Source organism: Hemiscyllium ocellatum, chromosome 16, assembly GCF_020745735.1.
Source record: "Hemiscyllium ocellatum isolate sHemOce1 chromosome 16, sHemOce1.pat.X.cur, whole genome shotgun sequence".
Classification (NCBI taxonomy): domain Eukaryota; kingdom Metazoa; phylum Chordata; class Chondrichthyes; order Orectolobiformes; family Hemiscylliidae; genus Hemiscyllium; species Hemiscyllium ocellatum.
This window is the reverse complement of record NC_083416.1, coordinates 13,170,892-13,196,006: the sequence shown is the minus strand read 5'-3', so window position 1 is coordinate 13,196,006 and position 25,115 is coordinate 13,170,892. Positions and strand designations below refer to the sequence as shown.

At 41.5% G+C, this 25,115-nt stretch overlaps 1 protein-coding gene across 1 annotated transcript in view; it reads left to right on the top strand.

The window, feature by feature from the left end:
• The first annotated feature begins 14,085 nt into the window (after nt 1-14,085).
• Nucleotides 14,086-25,115, top strand: part of rnf145a (ring finger protein 145a) — a 139,327-nt gene continuing 128,297 nt past the window's right edge. The window contains exon 1 of the mRNA XM_060837043.1: nt 14,086-14,607. Coding sequence (XP_060693026.1) covers nt 14,403-14,607 — 205 coding nt within the window. The 5' untranslated portion in view covers nt 14,086-14,402. The remainder of the gene's footprint in view (nt 14,608-25,115) is intronic.

Here is a 25,115-nt window from a genome sequence, read left to right as displayed (position 1 = left end):
ACCCTGTTTATGAATACAGAATAAGACATTACAATCACTTTGGACAGCATGGATTCAGAAGATAGTGGGTCTGGAAAATGTGTTGATCAGATGATGCTGTCTTGCAAGGGTCTTAGTGATTTTGGTGGCCTGATAAGCTCTCCATTACATGGTTCTCCAGATAGGTGTGGACATCAAGTCTCTGGAAGGAGACAAATCATTGGGCGAGGAGCAGAAAGCAACAGAAAAGGAGGAACTGCAGGTGAAAGAAACTCTGGTGAATGCAGAGCTGCCTCTGCAAGAGAATGAATGTGTTACTCTAAGATTCATGTAAATCATGATGATGTAACTGACAGCACAACATCACTAAGACAGAAGACACCAGTCTAGAATGAACAGGAGAAGAAACTGGTTTTAGACTCTACTAAAGAGCTATATTAAACATTTACGTACAGATATCAATGAAAAATATTACAGAACAGAAAGAGTTGAAGACCATTACTTCGAGATAAGGAGCAAGTATCTCAGGAACAGTGTCTGTGCAGACACCCATAGCCCATGATACTCCAGAATGGTATTCAATGTGCAAGGAGCAATGTTCACTTAAAACACAAGATGAAGAATGAGAAGGCCTCCTCCTGGACCCCTTTGGAGAGAAGACCTGGTTCCCAGCAGAGGTGCCAGTCCTTCAGCTCCCCTGTGTCTTCTTGAGTCTCTGTGGTGCAGCAGCAATTTTCTGCACAAACTTTTTCCCCAAGACCACCAAGAAACCTCAGAGACTGCTGCCTTGGAGTGTCTGAAACCTTTCCCAATTTCTGTCCCCACCAGTTTCAGTTGTACAGGAAGATCACCTTGATGCCAACTGAGTGCCCAACCTAGGGAAAACAAGAACACCCAACCAGTCTCCCATTGGAGATAATTTGCTGACACAAAAACAGGTCCAGCTCCTATTTCCTGTATCCAAAAGAGACTTCAGACACTTTGTATCCTCTTCACAGCTAACTTTCCCAGCTAGCTTTATATTGTCAGCAAGCTCAGACACATTCCATCTGTCCCTTCTCAGGCTCTGCAATGATCCTTGTGACATCCTGCCAGTTTCATTTTCCCAACTTGAAAATTACCCTTTTATTCCTACTCTGCTTTCTGTCTGCAAGCCAATTCTGTATTCTTAATAGATTATACTCAAAGCCATGAGCTCTTATTTTGTGTAACCACTTTTTCAATGGCAACTGTTCAAACGTTTGAAAATACAAATATATGATATCTAGGAGTTCCCTTTGTCTGTCCAACTCACCCATTATTAATAATTAGATTTGTCAAACATGATTTCCCTTTCAGCAAATTATATTGACATCTGTGCAGTAAATATTTGATAATATTGTAGATATTTTTCAAACAACCTGTTCAAGGATGTTATTGCAAACCTCTGGAGCAGGTGGGACTTGAACCTGGGCCTTCCAGTTCAGAGGTTAGGACATTATCACTGCAGGACAAGAGTCTCCTTTCTGATTATAGAAGCACAACACAGTTTTCTAAGAGCCAAGTTACCACTTCCTCAGTATTGGATTTGAGAACTTTCATGTTGATTGCTTTCAGCCAAAATGGCCTTTAACTCACTCTTTCCTCTCTCGCTCATTGGCTATCTTGTAATTGTTGTTTCCAAAAGGAGCACTGGGACATGTCAAGAATCTAAAGAATTTTGACAGTTCAAATCTAAAGCCTCCACAATCATAGCAGCCACTGCCTTTAGAATCCTAGGATGTAGGTCATCAGGCCAAGGCAATTTTTTGGCTCTTAGTCCCATTCATTTCTTCAGGACAGTTTTTGTATTTATTAATATTCATTACTTCAAGTTCCTCATTCATATTAGGTCCTTTGTTCCCCACAATTTCTGATATGGCTACTTTGACTTTTGCAGTGAATACAGTCATAAAGTATTGATTTTGTGTGTCTGCCACTTCCTTATTTTCTGTTATTAATTTCCCTGTCGCAGGCAGTTAATGGCGATATGTTTGCTACATTTTTGTACATAATTGTGGGCGGCACGGTGGCACAGTGGTTAGCACTGCTGCCTCACAGCGCCTGTAGACCCGGGTTCAATTCCCGACTCAGGCGACTGACTGTGTGGAGTTTGCACGTTCTCCCCGTGTCTGCGTGGGTTTCCTCCGGGTGCTCCGGTTTCCTCCCACAGTCCAAAGATGTGCGGGTCAGGTGAATTGGCCAAGCTAAATTGCCCGTAGTGTTAGGTAAGGGGTAAATGTAGGGGTATGGGTGGGTTGCGCTTCGGCGGGTCGGTGTGGACTTGTTGGGCCGAAGGGCCTGTTTCCACACTGTAAGTCTAATCTAATCTAAAAAAAAATTGTAGAAGCTACCAATTTGTTTTAAAATTTCTTCCTTTTTACTCCGTTTCTTTTTGTCCCCATTGATTCCTTTTGGTCATCCTTTGCCAGTATCAAACACTCTCTCACCCACTTCTTGGCAATATTAAAAGTTTTTCCTTCTAATCAAATGTATCTTGAATTTCTTTGGTTAGCCATCAATGATGCACATTTTCTGTAGAAAATATTGACGTTTCCATGCAATGTGTACTTGTTGTATGAAATATTCCTTCAAATGTTCAACATTACTAGTCCAAAGATGTGCAGGCTAGGGGAATTGGCCACACTAAATTGCTCATAATGCTAGATGCATTCGTCAGAGGGAAATGGTTCAGGGTGGGTTACTCTTCGGAGGGTCGGTGTGGACTGGTTGGGCTGAAGGGCCTGTTTCCACACTGTGGGGAATCAAATCTAATCTAATCTACTGTCATACCTTAAAAAGTAATTTCCCCATTTACCTCAGCCAACTCACCCCTTATACCTTTGCCATTGAGTTTTAAATTTACTGCTCTAGTTTAAGACTTCCATCTGTCACTCCTGGACATGATGTAAAACTCTTTCATGTTGAGATCACTTTTCTCAGCAGCTCACATGCTCTGATATCAGTAACTGTGTCTCATGATTCAAGACAAAATTGAAAGTAGCTTCTTCTTTGGTTGGTTCCACTATATGTCTACCTGCATGTTAAGAGCTGCCCAGCCTACTGTCCATAAACCCTTTGAATCTTTCCTAATTTTTGTCCATATTCTTTTCAAAAGTATCAATTACCTTGAATGTTTAATTTTGAACCTTGGTCACAAGACAACCACATTGTTGCAATGACCACAATTCAAGCCCTTTTATATGTTTATCTATCTTGTTATGAATGTTCTGTGCATTCAGATAAAACACCTCCTATTTGACTATTTAAACCTATGTTTTCTTATGCAATTTAATTCACTGATGCATGTTTGTGATTAAACTCATTGTAATGTAGAATGTGGGGAAATAGACAGTGACACCTTGAAAAATGTCTGTATTACAGAGGAGGTGGTGCTGGAGGTCTTAAAATGCATTCAGGTGGATGAATCCCCAGGACATGATTAGGTGGACCTGGAACTCTGTGGGAAGCTAGTGAAGTGATTGTTGGGCTCCTTGCTGAGATATTTGGATCATTGACAGTCACAGGTGAGGTGCCAGAAGACTGGAAGTTGGCTAACGTGGTGCCACTATTTAAGAAAGGTGGTAAGGAAAAGCCAAGGAACCATAGACAAGTGAGCCTGACATCGGCGGTGGTCAAGTTGTTGGAGGGAATCCTGAGGGACAGGTTTTACATGTATTTAGAAAGGAAAGAACTGATTATGGATAGTCAACATGGCTTTTTGTAGGGAAATCTTGTCTGACTAACTTGAGTGAGTATTTTGAAAAAGTGGATTGATGAAGGCAGAGTGGTGGATGTAATCTACATGGACTTCAGTAGGGCGTTCAACAAGATTCCTCGTGGTCGACTGGTTAGCAAGGTTAGATCTCATGGAATACAGGGAGAAGTAGCCATTTGGCTGGAAGGTAGAAGACGGAGGGTAGTGGTGGAGCATTGATCTTCAGACAAGAAGCCTATGACCAGTGGTGTGCCACAAGGATTGATGCTGGGTTCACTGCTTTTCATCATTTAGATAAATGATTTGGATGTCAACATAGGAGGTAGAGTTAGTAGGTTTTCAGGTGACACCAAAATTGGAGGTGTAGTGGACAGCGAAGAAGGTTACCTCGACTACAATGAGATCTTGATCAGATGGACCAATGGCTGAGGATGGCAGATAGAATTTAATTTAGATAAATGTGAAGTGCTGTATTTTGGAAAGGCAAATCATTGCAAGACTGGTACATTTAATGATAAGGTTCAGAGAAGTGTTGCTGAAGAAAGAGATCCTGCAGTGCTGCTTCAAAGTTCCTTGAAAGTGGAGTTGCAGGTACATAGGATAGTGAAGGCAGCATTTGGTATGCTTTATACCATACAATATGATACCCTATAGTACGGACACAGGCCCTTTGGCCCAACAAGTCCACACTGACTCTCCGAAGAGCAACCAACCCAGACCAACTCCCCCACCTTATATTTACTCCTGACTAATGCACCTAACACTAGGGGCAATTTAGCATGGCCACTTCACCTGGCCAGTACATCTTTGGATTGTGGGAGGAAACTGGAGCATGGGGAGGAAACCCACGCAGACAGAGGGAGAATGTGCAAACTCCACACAGTCGCCTGAGGCAGGAATCAAACCCAGGTCACTGGCACTGTGAGGCAGCAGTGTTAACCACTGAACCATCGTGCCACCTTTATTGGTCAGAGCATTGAGTACAGGAGTTGGGAAGTCATATTGGTGAGGCCACATTTTGCAATATTAGGTGCAATTCTGGTCTCCCTGCTATAGGAAGGATGTTGTGAAACTTGAAAGGGTTCAAAAAAGTTTTACAAGGATGTTGCCAGGTTTGGAAGTTTTGAGGGAGAGGCTGAATAGGCTGGAATTGTTTTCCTTGGAGTGTTGAAGGATGGGGGATGAGCTTACAGAGGTTTATAAAATCATGAGGGACATGGATAGGGTAAATAACCAAGGTCTTTTCCCTGGGGTGGTGAAGTCCACAACTGGAGAGTATAGCTTTAGGGCGAGAGGAGAAAGATTTAAAAGAGACCTAAGGTGCAACTTTTTCATGGAAAGAGTGGTGCTTGTGTGGAATGAGGAAGTGGTGGAGGCTGGTGCAATTATAACATTTAAAAGGCATCTGTATGGGCATACAAATAGGAAAGATTTAAAGGGATATGAGCCAAGTGCTGTCAAATGAGATTAGATTAATTTACGATATCTGGTCAGCGTGGACTGAAGGGTCTGTTTCTGTGCTTACATCTCTATGACTCTATGATCTTCCTGACATACTGTTTTTTTACCCAAGTTGCTACACTGCTCTGTTCTGACATTTCCCTTCAGATTTGAAAGTATTCCCGAACCTGAACACTTGTACCACTTTTAATTTAAAATACCTTACTATAGCTCTAGTTATTCAATTCAACAAGACTCAGGTCCCTCCTCCCAGCTTATTGGAACCCCATACCAATGGAAACCTTCCTCTTTATCCAGTTCTGCTGCCAGTGTCCCACGATCTAAAACCTATGCTGTCATGACACATTCAATTCCGAGATCCCCTTGACTCTTATGCCCATTTCCTAGTGGCTCAACTAGTAATCCAGACATTACTTTTCAGATTCTGCTTATTTACTGAGGCAGTAACTCCTCACATTCCTGTAGAAAATCCTCATTTTTTGTCTCCTTTATTCTTTCATGGGATTTGGGCACAGCTGACAAGTTAAGCATTTGGTTTCCATCCGTAATTGCACTTCCCATTTGAATGGCATGCTGAGCTACTTAAGAGGGCAATTAAGTGTCAATAATAATGCTATTGTATTTTTCGCTTGGAAACCACATAGGTATTATGTTGATAATGGTTTCATGGGCACCAGTAATCAGACTAACCTTCTATTTCAAACATATTAAATAAATTATCACCAGTTCCTGTGGTGGAACTGGGCCTTACAGAGGTTTAGAAAATCATGAGGGTCATAGGTAAGGTTAATGACAAGGGTCTTTTCCCTAGCTAGGATGAGAGAGTTTCAAAGAAGGAAATTATATTTTTAAGGTGACAGGAGAAAGATTTTAAAAGGGCACGAGTGGTAACTTTGTTTTTACACAGAATGGCTTGTGTGTAGAATAAACTGCCAGAAAAAAAAGGATGCAAGTACGGTTACAATGTTTCAAAGTTTTTGGATAAGTTCACGAATAGGAAAGATTTGGAGGAACATGGGCCAAACACAGGCAGGTGGGACTAGTTTAGTTTGGAAACATGGTTAGTGTAGACTGGTTGGACTGAAGGATCTGTTTCTGTATTGAATGATTCAATGGCTCTCATAGCCTGGGCCTCTCGCTTACTAGTCCAATGACATTATCACTTTCCCACGATCTCTCCATGAGTTCTCAGTGATTGCTGCTGTTGAATCATATGTGAACCATGGCAACTGGATTCTTTCCCTCCCATTCCCAACCTTTTATAGTTATAGTCACATAGATGTACAACATGGAAGCAGACCCTTTGGTCCTCTTTGTCCATGCTGACCAGATATTCCAATCTAATCTAGTCCCATTTGCCAGCACTTGGCACATATCCCTCTAAAACCTTTCTGTTCATATACCCACCTGGATGCCTTTTAAATGTCGCAATTGTACCAGCCTACACTACTTCCTCTGGAGCTCATTCCATACATGCAACACCCTCTGCATGAAAAAGTTGCCACTTAGGTCTTTTTCATATCTTTCCCCCTCACCTAAAACCAAGCCCTCTACTTATAGACTCCCTCATCCCAGGGTAAAGAATTTGTCTATTTATTCTATTCATGCCCCTCATGATTTTATAAATCTCTATAAGGTCACCCCTCAGGCTTCAACGCTCCAGAGAAATCAGCCCCAGCCTATTCAGTCTCTCCCAATAGCTCAAATCCTCCAATCCTGGCAACACCCTTGTAAGTATTTTCTGAACCCTTTCAAGTTTCACAACACCTTTTCGATAGGAAGAAGACAGACCTGCACACATTATTCCAAAAGTGGCCTAACCAACGTCCTGTACTGCTGCAACATGACCTCCTAACTCCTATATTCCCTGCTCTGACCAATAAAGGAAAGCATACCAAATGCCTTCTTCACTTTCCTATCTACCTGCAACTCGACTTTCAAGGGGCTATGAACCTACATTCCAAGGTCTTTTTGTTCAGCAACACCTCCATTGGACCTTACCATTAAGTGGAGAAAGTGAGGACTGCAGATGCTGGAGATCAGAGCTAAAAATGTGTTGCTGGAAAAGTGCAGCAGGTCAGGCAGCATCCAAGGAGCTGTCCACTACACTTCCAATTTTGGGGTCATCTGCAAACTTACTAACTATAGCTCCTACTTTCATATCAAAATCATTTATACAAATGACGAAAAGTTGCTGACCCAGCACCAATCCTTGTGGCAAACAACTGGTCACTGGCCTCCAGTCTGAAAAATAACCCTCCACCACCACCCTCTGTCTTCTACCTTTGAGCCAGTGCTTTATCCAAATGGCTAGTTCTCCCTGTATTGTATGAGATCTAAACTTGTGAACCAGTCTCCCATGGGGTACCTTGTTGAATATCCTACTGAGGTCCATATACATCATATCCATTGCTCTACCCTCATCAATTCTCTTTGCCACTTTTTAAAAAAAAACTCAATCAAGTTTGTGAGACATAATTTCCCACACACAAAGCCATGTTGACTATCCCTAATCAGTCTTCGCCTTTCCAAATATGTGTACATCCTGTCCCTCAGGAGTCCCTCCAACAACTTGCTCACCACCAACGTCAGGCTTACCGGTCTGCAGTTCTCTGGCTTGTCCTTACCACCTTTCTTAAATAATGGTGCCATGTTAGCAACCTCCAGTCTTCTGGCACCTCGCTGTGGCTATCATTGTTACAAATATCTCAGCAAGGAGTCCAACAATCACTACTCTAGCTACCCTCAGTGTTCTGGGTACACCTGATCAGGTCAATATCTAACTCTGGCACTGGAAAAGGACTGCTGTACAGAACGGAATGATTCCTCTGAAAACACTGTACCCTCTCACAAACACATTATTTTCACTTCCCCAAGTTGAAAGAACTCATTTACCACAGTGAAACTGCCAACTGCTAAACAGCCCTTCAGCCTTGCCATTGTCCAAACAAACAACGAATTGCCTCATATGTATTGGGTAATGACAAGGGTTGAGACTTCTTTTATACAATATTGCACATTCAGGTCTGCTTACATTCTTGACTCACAGGCACACCGTTTTGTTCCTCACAATTAGCGAAACCTTTATGATAATCGTTAGGAGCTGAATGGCCTTCTTTTGCTCTTTACTTCTATGTTTGTAGAACAATGTAGAAGCAGCACAGAAGACAAATCGTTAAGTAATGCTGAAGGACATGGGGAATGATTGTGTTAAGGTCCAGGCACATATTTAAATTCAGTCTGAATTATATCAGGGAATGAATTAAAATAAACTTTAAAAAAGCCAAAAACAAAACCAGAAACTCCTGGAAAAGCTCAGCAGATCTGGCATCATCTGTGGCAAGAAACCACAGTTAACATTTCGGGTCCAAGATCGTTCCTCAGAACTAATGGTTTTTATGCAGAAGATCGGGTGGGGCCAGGGCGTAGGGAGTAAACAATAGGTGGAAATAGAGCCCAAATAGAGAAGAACAGTTGGACAAAGGAGTGGCTAAAGATCCGGCAAGGGAGTGAATAGCTATTAATGGAGACCATTAGTGGCAAACAATGGGTTGAGTGTAATAACAGACTATGTGATAACAGGGCCTGGTGTGTGGGGGTAGGGTAAGGATATGGGAAGAGTTCAAGCCCTAAAGTTGTTGAACTTGATATTCAGTCCAGAAGGCTGCAGGGTCCCCAAGCGGAAAATGAGGTGCTGTTCTTCCAGCTTACACAGAGCTTTGCTGGAGTACTGCAGCAAACCAAAGAAAGAGATGATGTTCAGAGAACAGGCTGGTGTGTTGAAGTGGCAGACAACTGGAAGCTCAGGGTCTTTTTTGCAGACAGATCATAGCAAAGCGATCAACCAGTCAATGCTTCGTTTCCACAAAGTAGAGGAGACCACATAGTGAGCAGTGGATGCAGTAGACTAGATTGTGTGAAATGCAGATAAAGTGCTCTTTCGCTTGGGAAGTGTGTTTGGGCCTTTGGATACTGGTGTTACACCCTCTGTGGTTGCAGGGGCAAGTGCCAAAGGACTGTGGGGGCATGTTGAAAGTGAAGCAAAAGTGTACCAGGTTGTCCCAGAGGAAACAGTCCATGCAGAAGGCTGTCATGGGAGGGGAGAGGAGTATATATCTGGTGGTGGCATCTCGTTGGAGGTGACAGAAGTGGTGGCTTATGATTCTCTGGATGTGGATGCTGGTAGGATGTAGCTAAGACACGAGGGATCCTATCGCAGTTGCTGGAGGGAAGACAGGGGGTGAGGGCCCAAGTGCGGGAGAGGGGTGAGACCCGGCTCAGGACCCTGTCAATAATGGAGCAGAGGAATTCTCAGTTGACAAAGAAGGTGAACATTTCAGAGGCTCTCTTGTCAAAGTTGGCATCATCAGAACAGACAGATAATAGAAATACAGTATGGAAACAGACCCTTCAGTCCAACACATCCATACTGAACAGATATCCTAACCTAATCTAGTCCCATTTGCCAGCATTTGGTCCATATCCCTCTAAACTTTTCCTATTCATGTACCCATCTAAATGTTTTTGAAATGCTGCAATTGTACCAGCCTCCACCACTTCCTCTGGCAGCTCATTCAATACACGCACCACCCTCTGCGTGAAAAAGTTGCCCCTTCAATCGCTTTTATATCTTTCCCCTCTCAACTAAATCTATGCCCTCTAGTTCTGGACTCTCACATCCCAGGAAAAACATTTTGTCTATTTATTCTATCCATGCCCCTCATGATTCTATAAATCTCGATAAAGATACCCCCTCAGCCTCCAACGCTCCAGCCTATTTAGCCTCTCCACGTGGCTCAAATCCTCCAACCTTGTAAATCCAACATCCTTGTAAATCTTTTCTGAACCATTTCAAGTTTCATATGCAACGGAGCGAGAGGAACAGCAAGAATGGAATAGAGTCTTTACAGGACAGAGGGTATGAGGATGTATAGTCAATGTAACTGTGGGAGTTTTTGGGCTGGTAGTGGATATTGGTGGCCAGCTTTCCCCAGAAATGGTAAACAGAAACATCGAGGAATTGAAGGGAGGACTCAGAAATGGACCAAGTGAAAGTGAAGGCAGATTAGAATTTGGAAGTGAAATTGATAAATTTATCCAATTCTGGACGAGAGAGGGAAGCAGCACTGATGATATCATTGATACACCGGAGAAGGAGTTGTGGGGTGGGGGCCAGAATAGGACTAGAAAAATGAATATTCCACATACCTCACAAAGAGACAGGCAGAACTGCAGCAAATGCGAGGGCAATCCTGTTTGTGAATTTTGGGAAGGAGGTTGAAGCAAGCTGTGCAGAGTTCAGAGACTATGAACTTGGAGGCAGTGGGAGATGGATCACCAAATGAAATGAGTTTGGTGACCATAGTGGACATAATGGTCGAATGTTCCTCGGTGGGGTCGTGATCCAGGGGAAGATAGCAGGAGATATCTGAGAGCCGATGCTCAGCCTCAGAATGTAGAGGTCAGTCCACCAGGCAACAACAGCACCACCATTATCAGCAGTTTTAACTACACACAGTTACGGTTAGATCTGAGAGCACGAGTGCAGTCAGTTCCTGAGAAGATAAATTGGAATGGGTAAGGGGGGGATAGAGAAATTGAGGGGACCAATTTTTTTTTATTAGATTAGATTACCTATAGTGTGGAAACAAGCCCTTTGGCCCAACAAGTCCACACCAACCCTCGAAGAGCAACCCACCCAGACCCATTCCCCTACATTTACCCCTTCACCATGTTATGTCAACAGTTCTCAATGAACAAGGCATGTTCATTGCATGTGCAGGTAGAAAGCCAGAGGGAGCGGTTCAGGTAGGAGAGTGCTGGAGGCAGGTGAAAGGATCTGTGGACAAGAGGACTCTTGTCCAAAGAAATGGGCATCGAAATGAAAGTGACGGAAGAAGAGTTCGACATCATGTTATGCCCGAAATTCGTTAAGAGGGATAAAACTGAGATCTTTGCCGAGTACAGAACATTTAGCGTTGAACATTTAGAAAAAGGTTTAAAAAAGGCCAAACTTATTAACTTCACAAACTGGAAAATAGGAAAACAGAACAAAGTAAAAAGGTGGCTCCAAAAGGTTGGTGCTGCCAATGCAGCAGAAAGTGTTTATTGAAAGCAGCACAATCAACACTGGCTGTAATTGCCAGCATTTCAAGGAAGTTTGATTCTGTGTTGTTGAGCTGAAGGTACAGCAAAGGAGCGGCTGCCTGGAATTTTGTGCGTGTTTCTGTTATCTTTTTCCCCAGCAAGGTAAACCTGACCAGACAAATTTATTGTCAGCTTAAAACTTTAACAAAACAAATTTGTATGTTATACCATACATATACATTGCAAAAGTTAGGGTCCCTCTTGTGATGCAGTGGTAACATCCATATCCCTGGACTGGGAGGCCTGGGTTCAACTCTGACCTGCTCCAGAGGTGTGTAATAACATCTCTGAACAAGTTGATTAGGAAAACAAAATGTGGAAGTTAATTAATGGACAAGAGATACCTTTGTAATGAACACCGTTATTTCCTGTTGGAATACAATGAATATTTGAAGTAAGAAGAGAAAGTCATAAAGTTAATTCAGCAAGTCATTAACAGAAATGGGACACTTTACTGCATTATGGTTACTAGATGCTATCAATATTCCAGTTGTTGTTGCAGCATTTGATTTTCTGCCCTGATTGCCAGTTGAATTTGGAACAAAACTGGAACCAGTTACTTTCATGAGAATACTTTTTAGTCACTGAGTGAGCTATTTAATTTGTGTTACTCTGTTCCAGTATCATGTATATTTCAGTCAGAAATCTATTATACACAAATCTTAACACGATTAGATAATCACTTTCTAAACATTTGTACATACAAATTACTTACACACCGAAGATTATATCAGTACCACCCAACCACTAATCTGACCACATGACCTTCTCAGAAATTATTTTCTCCTAATCCTAACTACATCAAATTCAAAAGCATAATCTATTTCTTGTGTTACGATGATGAAAACAAACCTTCTCTGTCCAAATTCATATATATTTGTTCAATTTTCCAAGCAAACTGAATCTCATTAAGTAGCAAAATAAGGCATTTGCTTGAGGATAAAAGTATGTTTGATTTACTGTCAAACAATACTATAGTATGAGATGCCATGCGAAATATCCTGACATTTCTTTGCACTGCATATAGTTGTCACCTTCAGTAAAATATTTGGGTGATATTTATGAAATGCAAAGTGTCCCTTGATGGCTCGAAGAATCAATGCACCATCTGATGAGTTGCACAAATACTTAGCTTCAAGATCTGATTGAGCTAATGACTGATTCAAGTGAGAGGAGTGATTACAAATAATCCCCAGCTAAAAAAAATGTACATGAAGGATATACTGGTAGATGCCTTGTAAATTAGCATCCAGACAGAAAGGAAGAGGGAAGAATTGAGGTGTAATTTTTGATTAAGATTGGTTCAAAACTAAGAGCTGGTTTCCAGTATTAAAAAAAACAAAAAACTGATTTTATATAGCAGTTCTTTGGTGAATACAAATTATTCTGAAATAATTGAATATAGTTTGGCATTTCTGAACTGACAGCTAGACTATTGCGACAATTAGGACTCAGAACAGCACACAAACCAACAGCCACTCTCAGACAACATCTCACCAGAACGAAGGACCCGATACCCAGCATAAGCAAAACCAAAGTAGTGTACACAATCCCATGCAAGGACTACACAAAACACTACATAGGACAAACAGGAAGACAGCTAAGATCCGCATCCATGAACACCAACTAGCCACGAAACGACACGACCAGCTATCCTTAGTAGCCACACACGCCGATGACAAGCAACATGAATTCGACTAGGACAACACTACTATGATAGGGCAAGCCAAACAGAGAACAGCCAGGGAATTCCCAGAGGCATGGCACTCATCCACAGATTCTATCAACAAACACATCTACATGGACCCAATATACCGGCCACTTCAGTGGACAGCTGGAACTGACAACCGGAAGCAGCAGAGACAAACCACTATAAATGCCGGAGGAAACATCAAAGAAGTGCTTCCCAGGAGGCTCCCAAGCACTGAGATGTCACCTAGACAGGGGACGAAACGTTTGCAACACAAATTCCCAGCTCGGTGAACAGATCCACAACATAACTGAATATAAAAATAGCCCCCAATACAATGGCAGGCAGTCAATTTAGACGCAGCAAACTCCTGAGATCTGTTCCACCTTGATCTTCTAAGAGCAAATTACTGCAGATGCTGGAATCTGTCTGGGAACAATTTGGGCTGGAGATCACAGCAGGTCTGGAAGCATCCACTGAAAACGAAGAAGCTAACGTTTCGAGTCCAGAGCTGATGAAGACTCTGATGTAGAGTCATCTAGACTCGAAACAGTAGCTTGCTCTCTCTACATGGATGCTGCCTGACCAGCGTTGGTTGTTTCCAGTCCACCTTGACCTTGCTCGTGTTCAATAGTTTGACTGATAAAGACTAGTGTGACCCCTATGTCTTCCTAACCACCTCATCCACCTGTCCCGCTGCCGGTCATGATCGATGAACGTGCACACCAAGGTCCGTCTAATTCTCTTGACTTCCTGAGGTACCATGATTCATTGCCTCGGCCGTTAACATCAGGGTCAATCTTCGGAAAAAAAAGATACTTGTCCTCTTCCCTCACCCCACGGTGAGTACTCAATCCCTGATGCCCAATTCATGGCCACCGGCCAACGACCCAAGCACTCCTTCGCCACGCGCTCCCCTCACGCTCAACCTCCTCGCGAGCCCGCGTGGGTTTGCGCCAGTGACAGGCAGAGGCTCATTCCCTCCCTCCGCGTCGCGTGCCCGCGCGAGGTGGTGGGGGGAGGGAGTGGGACGCGTCCCCGCCAGCCCTCCAGTCTAACGCGCCTGCGCCCTGCCGCCGGGCTGGAAGCTGGGATAATGGCGGCGTATTGATGGCAGTGTTATTTTTTTGTTGCGCGTTGTTTCCTATCACCTCGAGAGAAGCCGAAAAGGATAGGGAGGGAGAAGAGGGGGGGACGAGACGCTCTGTCTCTTGGCCGACTGAAGAGGGTTGCGGAGTATGAGTTCTTTTTAAAGAAGACATTCGGCCTGTCCTACCTTAGAATAACAAAACAATAATCGAGCCCTCCCGCACCGCTCTTGGAAAAGACACTGTTTAATTTTCGCTGCCGCCCGTCCTACCACATCCCCCCTCGCCTCCTGTCACAGCAATGGCCGGATTGAGGGTGATCATGAGCGGAGTGAGAGAGAAGCTGGAGGCGGTGCTGAATGTGGCCCTGCGGGTGCCCAGCATTATGGTGCTGGAGATGCTGTACCGATGGGACGTGAGCTCCTTCTTCCAGCAGATCCAGAGCCGGAATAACAACAACCTTCTCTTCCAGTACAAATACTTGGCTCTGAACCTTCACTATGTCGGTGAGTGAATGCACAAGCAGCTTTAAGCACCTCCGCCCCAAATACCCTTCTTCTTGAGGGCTGCGTTTGACGTCTGCGCGGGAGGGGAATTGAGCTTTGAAGCCTTTTAAAATCCCCTCTTGCCTCTTTGCTTGGTTGGTAACTTTTATGGACGGGCGCCTTTTTGAACTCAACGATTTGCTCCTCCTTTGCACTGATGTTTTTGCGACACTGCCTTTTTTTCGATTCCATTTAAATCTTCAGACGAGCAGACCTTGGTTAAAATGTTTTGCCCTCGGCTATCTCTCTCAGCACAAATGTTAACTCTGGCCTTGCACTGCTGGTGACAAAGCAACATCTAGCTGTCTCCCCTCCCCATCAACACCACTTCCACAAGAAGTTCAGTGTTGTCTCTCAAACTTCCATGTAATTTTAATTTATAGCTATTAATGTCATGTCATTTATTTTTGTGAAGCATCTCTTAAAAAGTGGTGTGCAATTCTGGGCATCCTGCTTTCAGAATCATGTGAAGGCTTCAGTCAGTGTGCAGAAAAGACTTACACGAATGGTACCAGGAATGAGGGAAGGTTAGAGTAGTTACATAGCTTTGTAGAAAGAAAAATTGACAAGAAATTGGATGGACATATTGAAACTTGCAAGGAATCTGAACAGGAGTTTGGGTGGGCGGCATGATGGTTCATGGGTTAGTGCTGCTGCCTCACAGTGCCAAGGACTCGGGTGATTGACTGTGTAGAGTTTGCATATTCTCCCAGTGTCTGCAAATTTACTCCCAAGTGCTCTGGTTTCCTACCACAGTGCAAAAATGTGCAATTTAGGTAGATTGACCATGCTCAATTGCCATAGTGTTCAGGGATATTCATATTATGTGGATTAGCCATGGGAAATGCAGGGTTACAGGGATAAGGTTGGAAAAGATGATTTTCAGAGGGGCAGTGTGGTCTGGATAGGTTAAATGGCCTGCTTCCACACTAGGGAGTCTATGTTGCTAGTAAAGGGGAAATTTTCTTCAAAACAGTCACGAGTCAGAGGATATTGGATTAAGGTGATTGAAGAGAAGTAATGATATGAGGTGGCACATTGGCTCCTTGGTTGGCACGGCTACCTCACAGGTTTGATTCCAGCCTCTCCTGGCTGTCCGTGTTGAGTTTATACATTTTCCTCGAGTCCAGGTTCCCTCCCGTGTGCTCCAGTTTGCTTTCACAATTTGTTGATGTGCTGGTTAGGTGGAATAGCCATGATAAATTGCTCAGCGTTCAGAAATGTGCAGGCTAGGTGGATTAGCCATGGGAAATGCAGGGTTACAGAAACAGGCGGGAGGGGGTGGGGTGGGTCTGGCGGGATGCTCTTTGAAGGGTTGGTGCAGACTTGATGGCCCGAATGACCTGTTTGACTGCTGTATAGATTATATAAAAAGCATGTTTATGCAGCCAGTGATTTAGCATCACACTGCCTGTGCGGTACCAATTTAACATCTCGATGGGGAATGTTTTCAGGGTTAATGCAACAGGATGAGGATATGGGGTTAGCTAAATTGCTTTTGAGTGGCATGGACACAATAACTCAAATTGTCTCCTCTTATGCTGTCGTCATTTGGTCATTTAAAGATGTGATTCTTGATTCATGAAAGGTGAGAATATTCTGAAATCCATTTTAAACAAGTTTCATTTGTTAAGTTATACAGGTTAGGAAAGTCCCAGGTTCAGCTTTGGGACTGTGCTTTGCTGAATTGAACAATAACTTGCCCTTATACGTCAGTATGGAAACTACCAAGATAAAGTACCCCAAGTAATTTCACAAAGGCATAATCAGGCAAAAGTCAGCCCAGATCCAAAGGAAGAGTTGCTAAACAAGGTAAGTAAAAGCTTGGTCAAAGAAATGAACTGCAAGAGGGATTTTAGACTGGGGAAGCTGAATAAGCAGAGAAGTTTTCGAAGAGAATTCCAGAACATAGTGTTGACATAGCTGGAAATATAGGAATCAAGTTTGTGAAATGCACCAAGGTCAGAGCTGGAAGCATGAAGAATTACCTGTGCACTACTGTAGAAGGCAGCAGTGATGTGGAAGGGGGAATTTGAATGATTTGAAAATGGTAATGATGTAAGCTGTAAATTTCAACCGTTGAGAAAATGTGGGCTAGTGCTGGTTGGTCAGTCAGTACAGGGCAGGAGCTTTTAAATTTCTGTAGACTTCGATTTCAAATCAGTTAGCTGTGTTGGGGAAGTAGAACATCAGAATCGTACCAAGCTAGAATGGCCTGTAAGGTTGAATATCTTTCCAAGATTTGCCCTCCGAATAGTCCCAGTGTGCCATCTTTGAAATTATTTTGGAAGTTGTCAAGACTTTGTTTTACTCATTCTATATTGGCTGTTTCTTTCTGCATTTTTTTTCTTCTCTTTCTTCACTCATTCCAGTGTTATTGCATATTTGGAGTATTTGATACCAGTATTTTAGTGGACAGATGGCAAAACATTGCAGTGCCGGAAATCTCAAATATAAACAGAAAATGCTCTGACTATTAAGTTGAGAGAGAAACTTTTAAAATTTCATATCAAAAAGTTCTGACAAAGGGACAATGCTGTATGTTTGAAGCATTTACTGTCTCATTCTCTATAGATCCAACTTATTGTGTAAATTACAGAACAAATTGCAATTAAATTATTTCATTTTTAGTGTGCTGCTCTTAATTCTCCACAGTTCATTACCACAACAACCACGAATGTCAGACTTGAATTCACAAGTGTACCTTTCAATCTTTCTCTTTCAACAAAATCTGTTTGAGAGGTAGAATGGGAGTTTGTGAATATTTTTCCCAATTCAAGTGGCTTGGGAATAGAAACTAAGTAGACTCAACATGGTATTGCAGTAGAATCTCAATGATAGTGCTGATTTATCAGCAGTTGTATTGATTAACCATTTGTCATTCCATTTTTGGCATAGAAAATAGCATTGAACTGTTATTAATGGTTATGCCATGTAATTATTTAATCATCCAGAAATTTAGCATTAAAGGTACTAGTTAAAATTTGTATGTAATTTGTATTCTAAATTGGGTATAAATGCTTCAAATGTGTAAACATGGGTAAATACAAATCCAGCTGCATCTGTCATGAGCACCATTTAAAGAATTTTGACATACGGTTTGTAAATGTCACATCTCTAGTGTTTTCTAATTACAGGATCACTAAGCAGTTGGAAAAACGAGCACAGCATTTAATTTCTTGAGCTTGGCATGAGAAATGCACAGATTATTTTAGGTTTGACTGATAATTTACAATTCATTAAAAATTGAGGACAATGTGAATGTTTGAACAAAATGATTTTCCTACAGTGTAATTGCAGAACTCTGGTGTTGTCTTGATTTGCTGTAATGTCATTGGAAACCTGATCAAGTGCAGATGTTGAAACTCTCTGCCAACTGTCTGTTACATGTCATAGTTTTTAATAACATTGCTCTGTACACTAATGGGATACTTCATGGAATTTTCAGAAGTGTATAAATATTGTGTGTGTGTGTGTGTGTCCACTTGAATGAACATGCTTTTCATTGCATTTGTCTTACAAATGTCATTTGAAACACATGTTTGGAGCATGTGTTGATGTTTGCAGTAAGGATGTGATACTGATTTATTTACAAGTGCAATTGTACATAGATAAGCAATGGACTTGCCTGCCATTGGTCTAATCTCTGATTTGTGCTAGAATTTTATGAATTATCTTTATCTGCATTTAGTTACTTGAGTGTGGCATCTCAATTCCATTTCACCATTTTAATTTGTTACATTTTTGTTTGCATTAAAAAATACTATAACTTTGAAGAGCATAGTGCTTATTTTGGCAGCATGTACTGATGTCATCTTTTATTCTGGTTACTCCAAAGATCATCACAAAGGAATCATGATTGTTAATAGTATGAAATTAATACGGAAAGAAAATAAATGGCCATTTGAATTCTGATTTGTAACTCTAATGTAATACAAAATTGTTTAATAACTACATGAATTATGAGCTCATTCCAAAAATAACTTGAGGTGAAACTTCATACTCATCATAAATTTGCTTCCAACTTGAAAAAAGGAATTTGAAGAATTAACACATGAAATCTTTAATTTTAGTTGATTCTTTAATGTATTGGTATCAGCGTTCTTGAGTGAATATTGGGCGTGAATCAGGATGCTATGTGATAAGCCTCGACTCATTCTAAATTGCCTCAGTGTCAAATCGGAAATTAACATTCTTATCTTTTGTTGCTTTTCTCAGTCACAGCCCAATGTAATAATTCCGATTGACTGCATCTCTCTGCTTATGTATGCATAATATACATCTGTCATAGTGCTTTACCAAGGTCCTGCTGACAGTATCTCCATAAGCAAGATAAGTAAGTTTGTGATTGTTTAAATTAGTTTTATTATAATTCCTGGTTTGAGACTTCTCACCTGATGCTAGTGATCAAACATCTATAAAACCTTATGTAACTCTGATTTCTTCTCTTGGACAAATGAAAGTACAATCTCTTTAATGCAGTGGAGAAAATATCAACATTAATTTATTCTGGATGTTAATGTTTACATTAATTTGATCAGATTTTTCTTATGTTTATTGGAGACTAATAAGCAGTTGTAGATGGAGGGATGCATCTGTGTGGACAATAGCTTTTGTACATTTAAATACCACAGCATTCAGCTGTTTGTGATTTAAACCTCTCCCACAAAGTTTTTTTTTGCTCATCATAAGGAAGCATGGACAAATTATGAAATGAATCATATGGTTCTAATTTCCTTTTCTGGCTTGCATGGTCAGGGGTTCCAAGTATAAGCCTGAGGGAATGAAAAACTTGATTTTCTATGACCAAGGTATTTCTGTACTTGGATTTTCAGTTTGTCTATCACATAAGATAGATGAAGCAGAAAGCTTGGATAGTGTTGTGCAGGTTTGATTATTTAAACTGAATGTGAAACAATATTTGTACATGAAACATGGCAGTATGTATATATTTGCTGTCTGCATCTATCTTTGCATTTCTGACATGGCAATCCACAAATAATATGACTTTGTCCAGAACTTAGTTTATGATCCCTGATTTCACTATTTCTGAATTTTTGGTAGAGCAATTCATGTTGACTGAATAGTTGTCCTGCAAGTTTGAGTCATAGATCTTAATGCAGTTATGAACACTTACTGAAATGATACTGTGGCTTCACAAGGTGTATTTTGTCATTTTATTTAATGAGGAAGGTTGAGACAATGGAGAGCAGCCTACTTAAAGCCAATGAAATAAACAACTTGGGAGGTCTTGGGTTTTTTAAAAAGGTGGGACAATAGCAACAGCCTGAATGGGTGGGGTCAAGCTACCACAGAACTAGGAGTTTTAGTTTTGGCTTTCTGCAATTGTTGGGATCTTGAAGCAGGATGTGGAAGTTTCTGTTCTTCTGTGTTACAGCTGAAAGCTAGGGTTGTCTTTCTGCTGCTAGAATTAAATGTGAGACAATCTATTTTACTGAACTTAGCTATACCAAAGGTGTGTTTATGAGGCATTATATTGGAACTGTTAATTAGTAGTTAAGATATATCTGTTTATTTTGTTAAGCAGTTCAATAGAATTACAGTTAAGCCATCCTTTTATTTTGTCTGTATTTTAATTGTGATGCACAAATAGTATGTTTTACTTAAAAGTGAAGTAGTTTCACCAATCGAATTGCATCTGGAATTTTTTTTAAAATAAGAAAAAGAAAAATAAAAAGTTTTAAAATAAGAAAAAGTTAGAATTTAAGTTATCCTCATAATATATTTTGAAGAGGTTTGGTCTGGTCCAGAACTAATAGAACATAGAACATAGAAGGATACAGCGCAGTACAGGCCCTTCGGCCCTCGATGTTGCGCCGACCGAGTCCTACCTAACCTATACTAGCCCAATAACTTCCAAATGCCTATCCAATGCCCGCTTAAATGAACATAAAGAAGGAGAGTTCACCACTGATACGGGCAGGGCATTCCATGAACTCACAACCCGCTGTGTGAAGAATCTACCCCTAACATCTGTCCTATACCTACCACCCCTTAATTTAAAGCTATGTCCCCTAGTAACACCTGACTCCATTAGCGGTAAAAGGTTCTTAGTATCTACCCTATCTAAACCCCTAATCATCTTATACACTTCTATCAGATCTCCCCTAAACCTTCTCTTCTCCAATGAGAACAGCCCCAAGTGCCTCAGCCTTTCCTCATAAGATTTTCCTACCATTCCAGGCAACATCCTGGTAAACCTCCTCTGCACTCGTTCTAAAGCTTCCACATCCTTCCTATAGTATGGCGACCAAAACTGCACACAATACTCCAGATGAGGCCTCACCAGAGTCTTATACAACTGCAACATGACCTCAGGACTCCGGAACTCAATTCCTCTGCCAATAAAGCCCAGTACACCATATGCCTTCCTCACAGCACTATTTACCTGGGTGGCAACTTTCAGAGATCTGTGTACATGGACACCAAGATCCCTCTGCTCATCCACACTACCAAGTAGCCTACCATTAGCCCAGTAATCCATCATCTTGTTATTCCTACCAAAGTGAACGACTTTGCACTTAGCTACATTGAATTCCATTTGCCACATTTCCGCCCAGCTCTGCAACTTATCTATATCCCGCTGTAACCTACCACTTCCTTCCTCACTATCCACAACTCCACCGACTTTCGTGTCATCCGCAAACTTGCTTACCCAGCTTTCAAGTCCTTCCTCTAGATCATTTATAAAGATAACAAAAAGCAATGGTCCCAAAACAGATCCTTGTGGTACACCGCTAGTAACTGCGCTCCAAGATGAACATAATCCATCAACTACTACCCTCTGTCTCCTTCCAGCCAGCCAATTCCTAATCCAAACCTCTAATGTATCCTCAATGCCATACCTCCGAAGTTTTAGCATTAGCCTACCATGGGGAACCTTATCGAACGCCTTACTAAAATCCATATACACAACATCTACTGCTTTACCCTCATCCACTTCCATAGTCACCTTCTCAAAGAACTCAATAAGGTTTGTGAGGCACGACCTGCCCTTCACAAAACCATGCTGGCTATCCCTGATCACGTTATTCCTACCCAGATGTTCATAAATCTTATCCCTTACCATTCTCTCTAAGACTTTGCCCACCACTGAAGTCAGACTCACTGGCCTATAGTTACTAGGGCTATCCCTACTCCCTTTCTTGAACAATGGGACCACATTCGCTATCCTCCAGTCCTCTGGTACTATTCCCGTTGACAATGACGACATAAAAATCCAGGCCAATGGCTCTGCTATCTCCTCCCTAGCTTCCCATAGGATCCTGGGGTAAATGCCATCAGGCCCAGGAGACTTATCTATATTCATCCTTTCCAATATTCCCAAAACCTCTTCCCTGCATATTTCCAGGGCATCCATTCTAATTATTTGTGATTCCATATTCACATCAGCAACAGTGTCCTCTCATGGGGGCTCTCATTCAACTGTGTCATTCCAGCTTGAGTTGCAGATTATTGACTCAGAGGCGGTGAGTGTTGGTGTTTTGTATTTCACATGTTGCATTTTGTTGGTCTAAATAGGGTTTGCCTTGCCATTAATAATGGCTCTTTCAGTCACTATGAGTTTTCTGGGGGTGCAAGAAGTCACTTCAGGAGTTTTACAGAAAATCAGCATGGCAAAGTTTTTGGAATTGGATCTGGGGTTGCCTTTGTCTCTGTGAAAAGAGGGGGTCTTTGTCGCAATTGTTGACAATTGCAATTGCCAGAAATACCATTGGAGGTTGCTCAAGTTCAATTGAAAACGAACTTGAGCTTGAACTTGAAAAGGAAATGAAACTATTTGAATGATACTTAAAAACAGGAGAAAAGCCAAAAGAGAGAATGGCTCTAACAGAAGAAAAAGAGAGAATGGCTCTAGCAGAAGAAAAAGAAAAAATAGCCTGAGCAGAACAAAATGAAAAGCAAAGAAAGGCCCTAGCAGAAAAAAAAGGAGAAAGAAAGCGTTTTTGAACTTCGGAGGTTGGAACTGAAAACTCAGAGTTGACTTAAAATGGCAGAGGTTGAAATTAAAGGTAGGAATAGTGTTGAGGACAGTGATTGAGAGTAATTCCAGTATAACCAAAGGCCTGGTAGGGATCTGCTTAATTATGTCCAAGCATTGCCTACATTTGATGAGGATGCAGAAGCCTTTTTCATAGGAGAAAGTGGTTAAACAAATATAGTGGCCAGTGACCATGTCGGTGTTGTTTATCCACATGAAGTTGGTCAGGAGAACTTGCGAGATATTTGGATCAGTATCAGAGGAGGTATGTGGGGATATGTTGAGATGAAAACATCCATCTTAAGTGCATATGAGCTAGTACCAGAAGCCTACAGACAATGTTTTTGTAATCTAATGATGGAACATTGAGTTTGCAAGAATCAAACAAAGTAATTTTGAAAATAGATCGCATGTACGGCACGGTGGCACAGTGGTTAGCACTGCTGCCTCACAGCGCCTGTAGACCCGGGTTCAATTCCCGACTCAGGCGACTGACTGTGTGGAGTTTGCACGTTCTCCCCGTGTCTGCGTGGGTTTCCTCCGGGTGCTCCGGTTTCCTCCCACAGTCACAAAGATGTGCGGGTCAGGTGAATTGGCCATGCTAAATTGCCCATAGTGTTAGGTAAGGGGTAAATGTAGGGGTATGGGTGGGTTGCGCTTCGGCGGGTCGGTGTGGACTTGTTGGGCCGAAGGGCCTGTTTCCACACTGTAAGTCTAATCTAATCTAATGTACGACACTCTGGGACAATTTTTTTTGGATGAGTTTAAAAATTCACTTCCTGAAGTAATGAGAACTTGTGGAAGAGCAGAAAGTTAAAACTGAAAGGTTCGCAATGGAAATGGTTATGATTGAGTTTTTCATGAAGTTGACTTCTGACATCAATTTCAGTCTGAGAGGGATAGAAATTGGGGTAAAGAGAAATGCTCATGTGGTAAGGGAAAATGAGATCTCATTAAAGATAGTTTACTGCAGGGTAGAAAGGAGAAAGTAAAAAGGGGAAAGAGAAGTAAAAAAAGCTCGGGTGTTCTCACTGTAGTGAAGTAAGCCACATGAAGTCCCTATGTTGGCGGTTGAGAAAAAGCACTGGGAAGATGGATGTGGGAAAACAGGATTAGACAGAGAGTTTTGTTGAAGTGGTAAAGGAAAGTTCAATGGAAGCTGGAAAGCTGCAGAAGAAAGTACTGCCGGATCAGGGGTTGATTGAGAAGAAGGTGTCAGATTTCATGAAAGATATTTACGTGCTTAAGTAAGTTTTACTGCTGTATGCCAGGAGGAGTAGGTCAAGAAATTAAGATTTTGAGACCAAGTCAATCTGTGGCCAGAGGTGAGATATGTAATTCAGAAGGGTTATTGCCAGAAAAAATGATTACTCTTCTGACCATGAATTCAACACACAACGTTCCATTAAATAGAGGTTGGAGCGTCTATTGAAAAGTGGTGATGGAAGTAATAGAGATATTCTCTGTTCTGGAAACACAGTTTATCCTTGGTAATCATATAACTATATCACAATGGGGAGTAATGCTGACTGGTTGAAAAGCCAGTGGAAAATCAGGCAACTGAGATGCCACAGAAAGTACATCCTGGGATTTCTCCTGATCGTGTGGTAATAAGCTCGCAAAATCACTGGTTGAAGCAGGAGGAGAAACCCAATAATACAGGTAAGGGAGTTGAAATAGAATTATCAGAGACTGTGTTTGACCAAATGGTTGAGAAAATAACAAGAACAGATGGATGACAAAGTGGATCTTTTCAGTTGAGAGAAATTAGCTGAATTATAAAGAGGAGGGACTATCAAGAAACATACAAAGAAAAGACTGAGTGTATCCCAGAATGTTGCTATCTTAGAAATTACTTCTTGATGAGGAAATGGAGATCATCACATATTCAGGTGGATGAAAAGTAGTCTGACGTTCATCAAGTTGTATTATGGTTGGGTTATAGAAAGGAAGTGTTGTGGGTAGCACATGAGTTATCAGTAGGATGTCATTCGGGAGTTAGCAATACTCAAGCCAAAATACAAAAATGTTTTTATTGTCCTGGTCTGCAAAAGGATATAGTTGAATTTTGCCAGACATGCCATATGTGTCAGATAACTGGAAAACCCAAGGCAGTGATAAACCCAGAATCCTTAATACCCATTCCTGCATTTCAGGAACCTTTTACGAGACTCTTGAGTGATTGCATCGGACCCTACCTAAAACAAAAAGTGGGAATCAATATTTATTGACTACAATGGTTTTGTCTACTAGATTTCCAGAGGTGATTCCATTACACAGTACAATAACTAAAAGCATTGTAGAAGTTACTTGAATTTTTTTCTTGATAGACATCATTTCAAAGTAGCACAAGATGTGATGAAACAGCTGACAAGAAATCAAACATGGGTAATTTTGCTGATAGAGATAGGGTGTTAATATTACTCCCAGTGGTAGGCAAACCTTTAAGGGTTTAGTGGGCCTTATC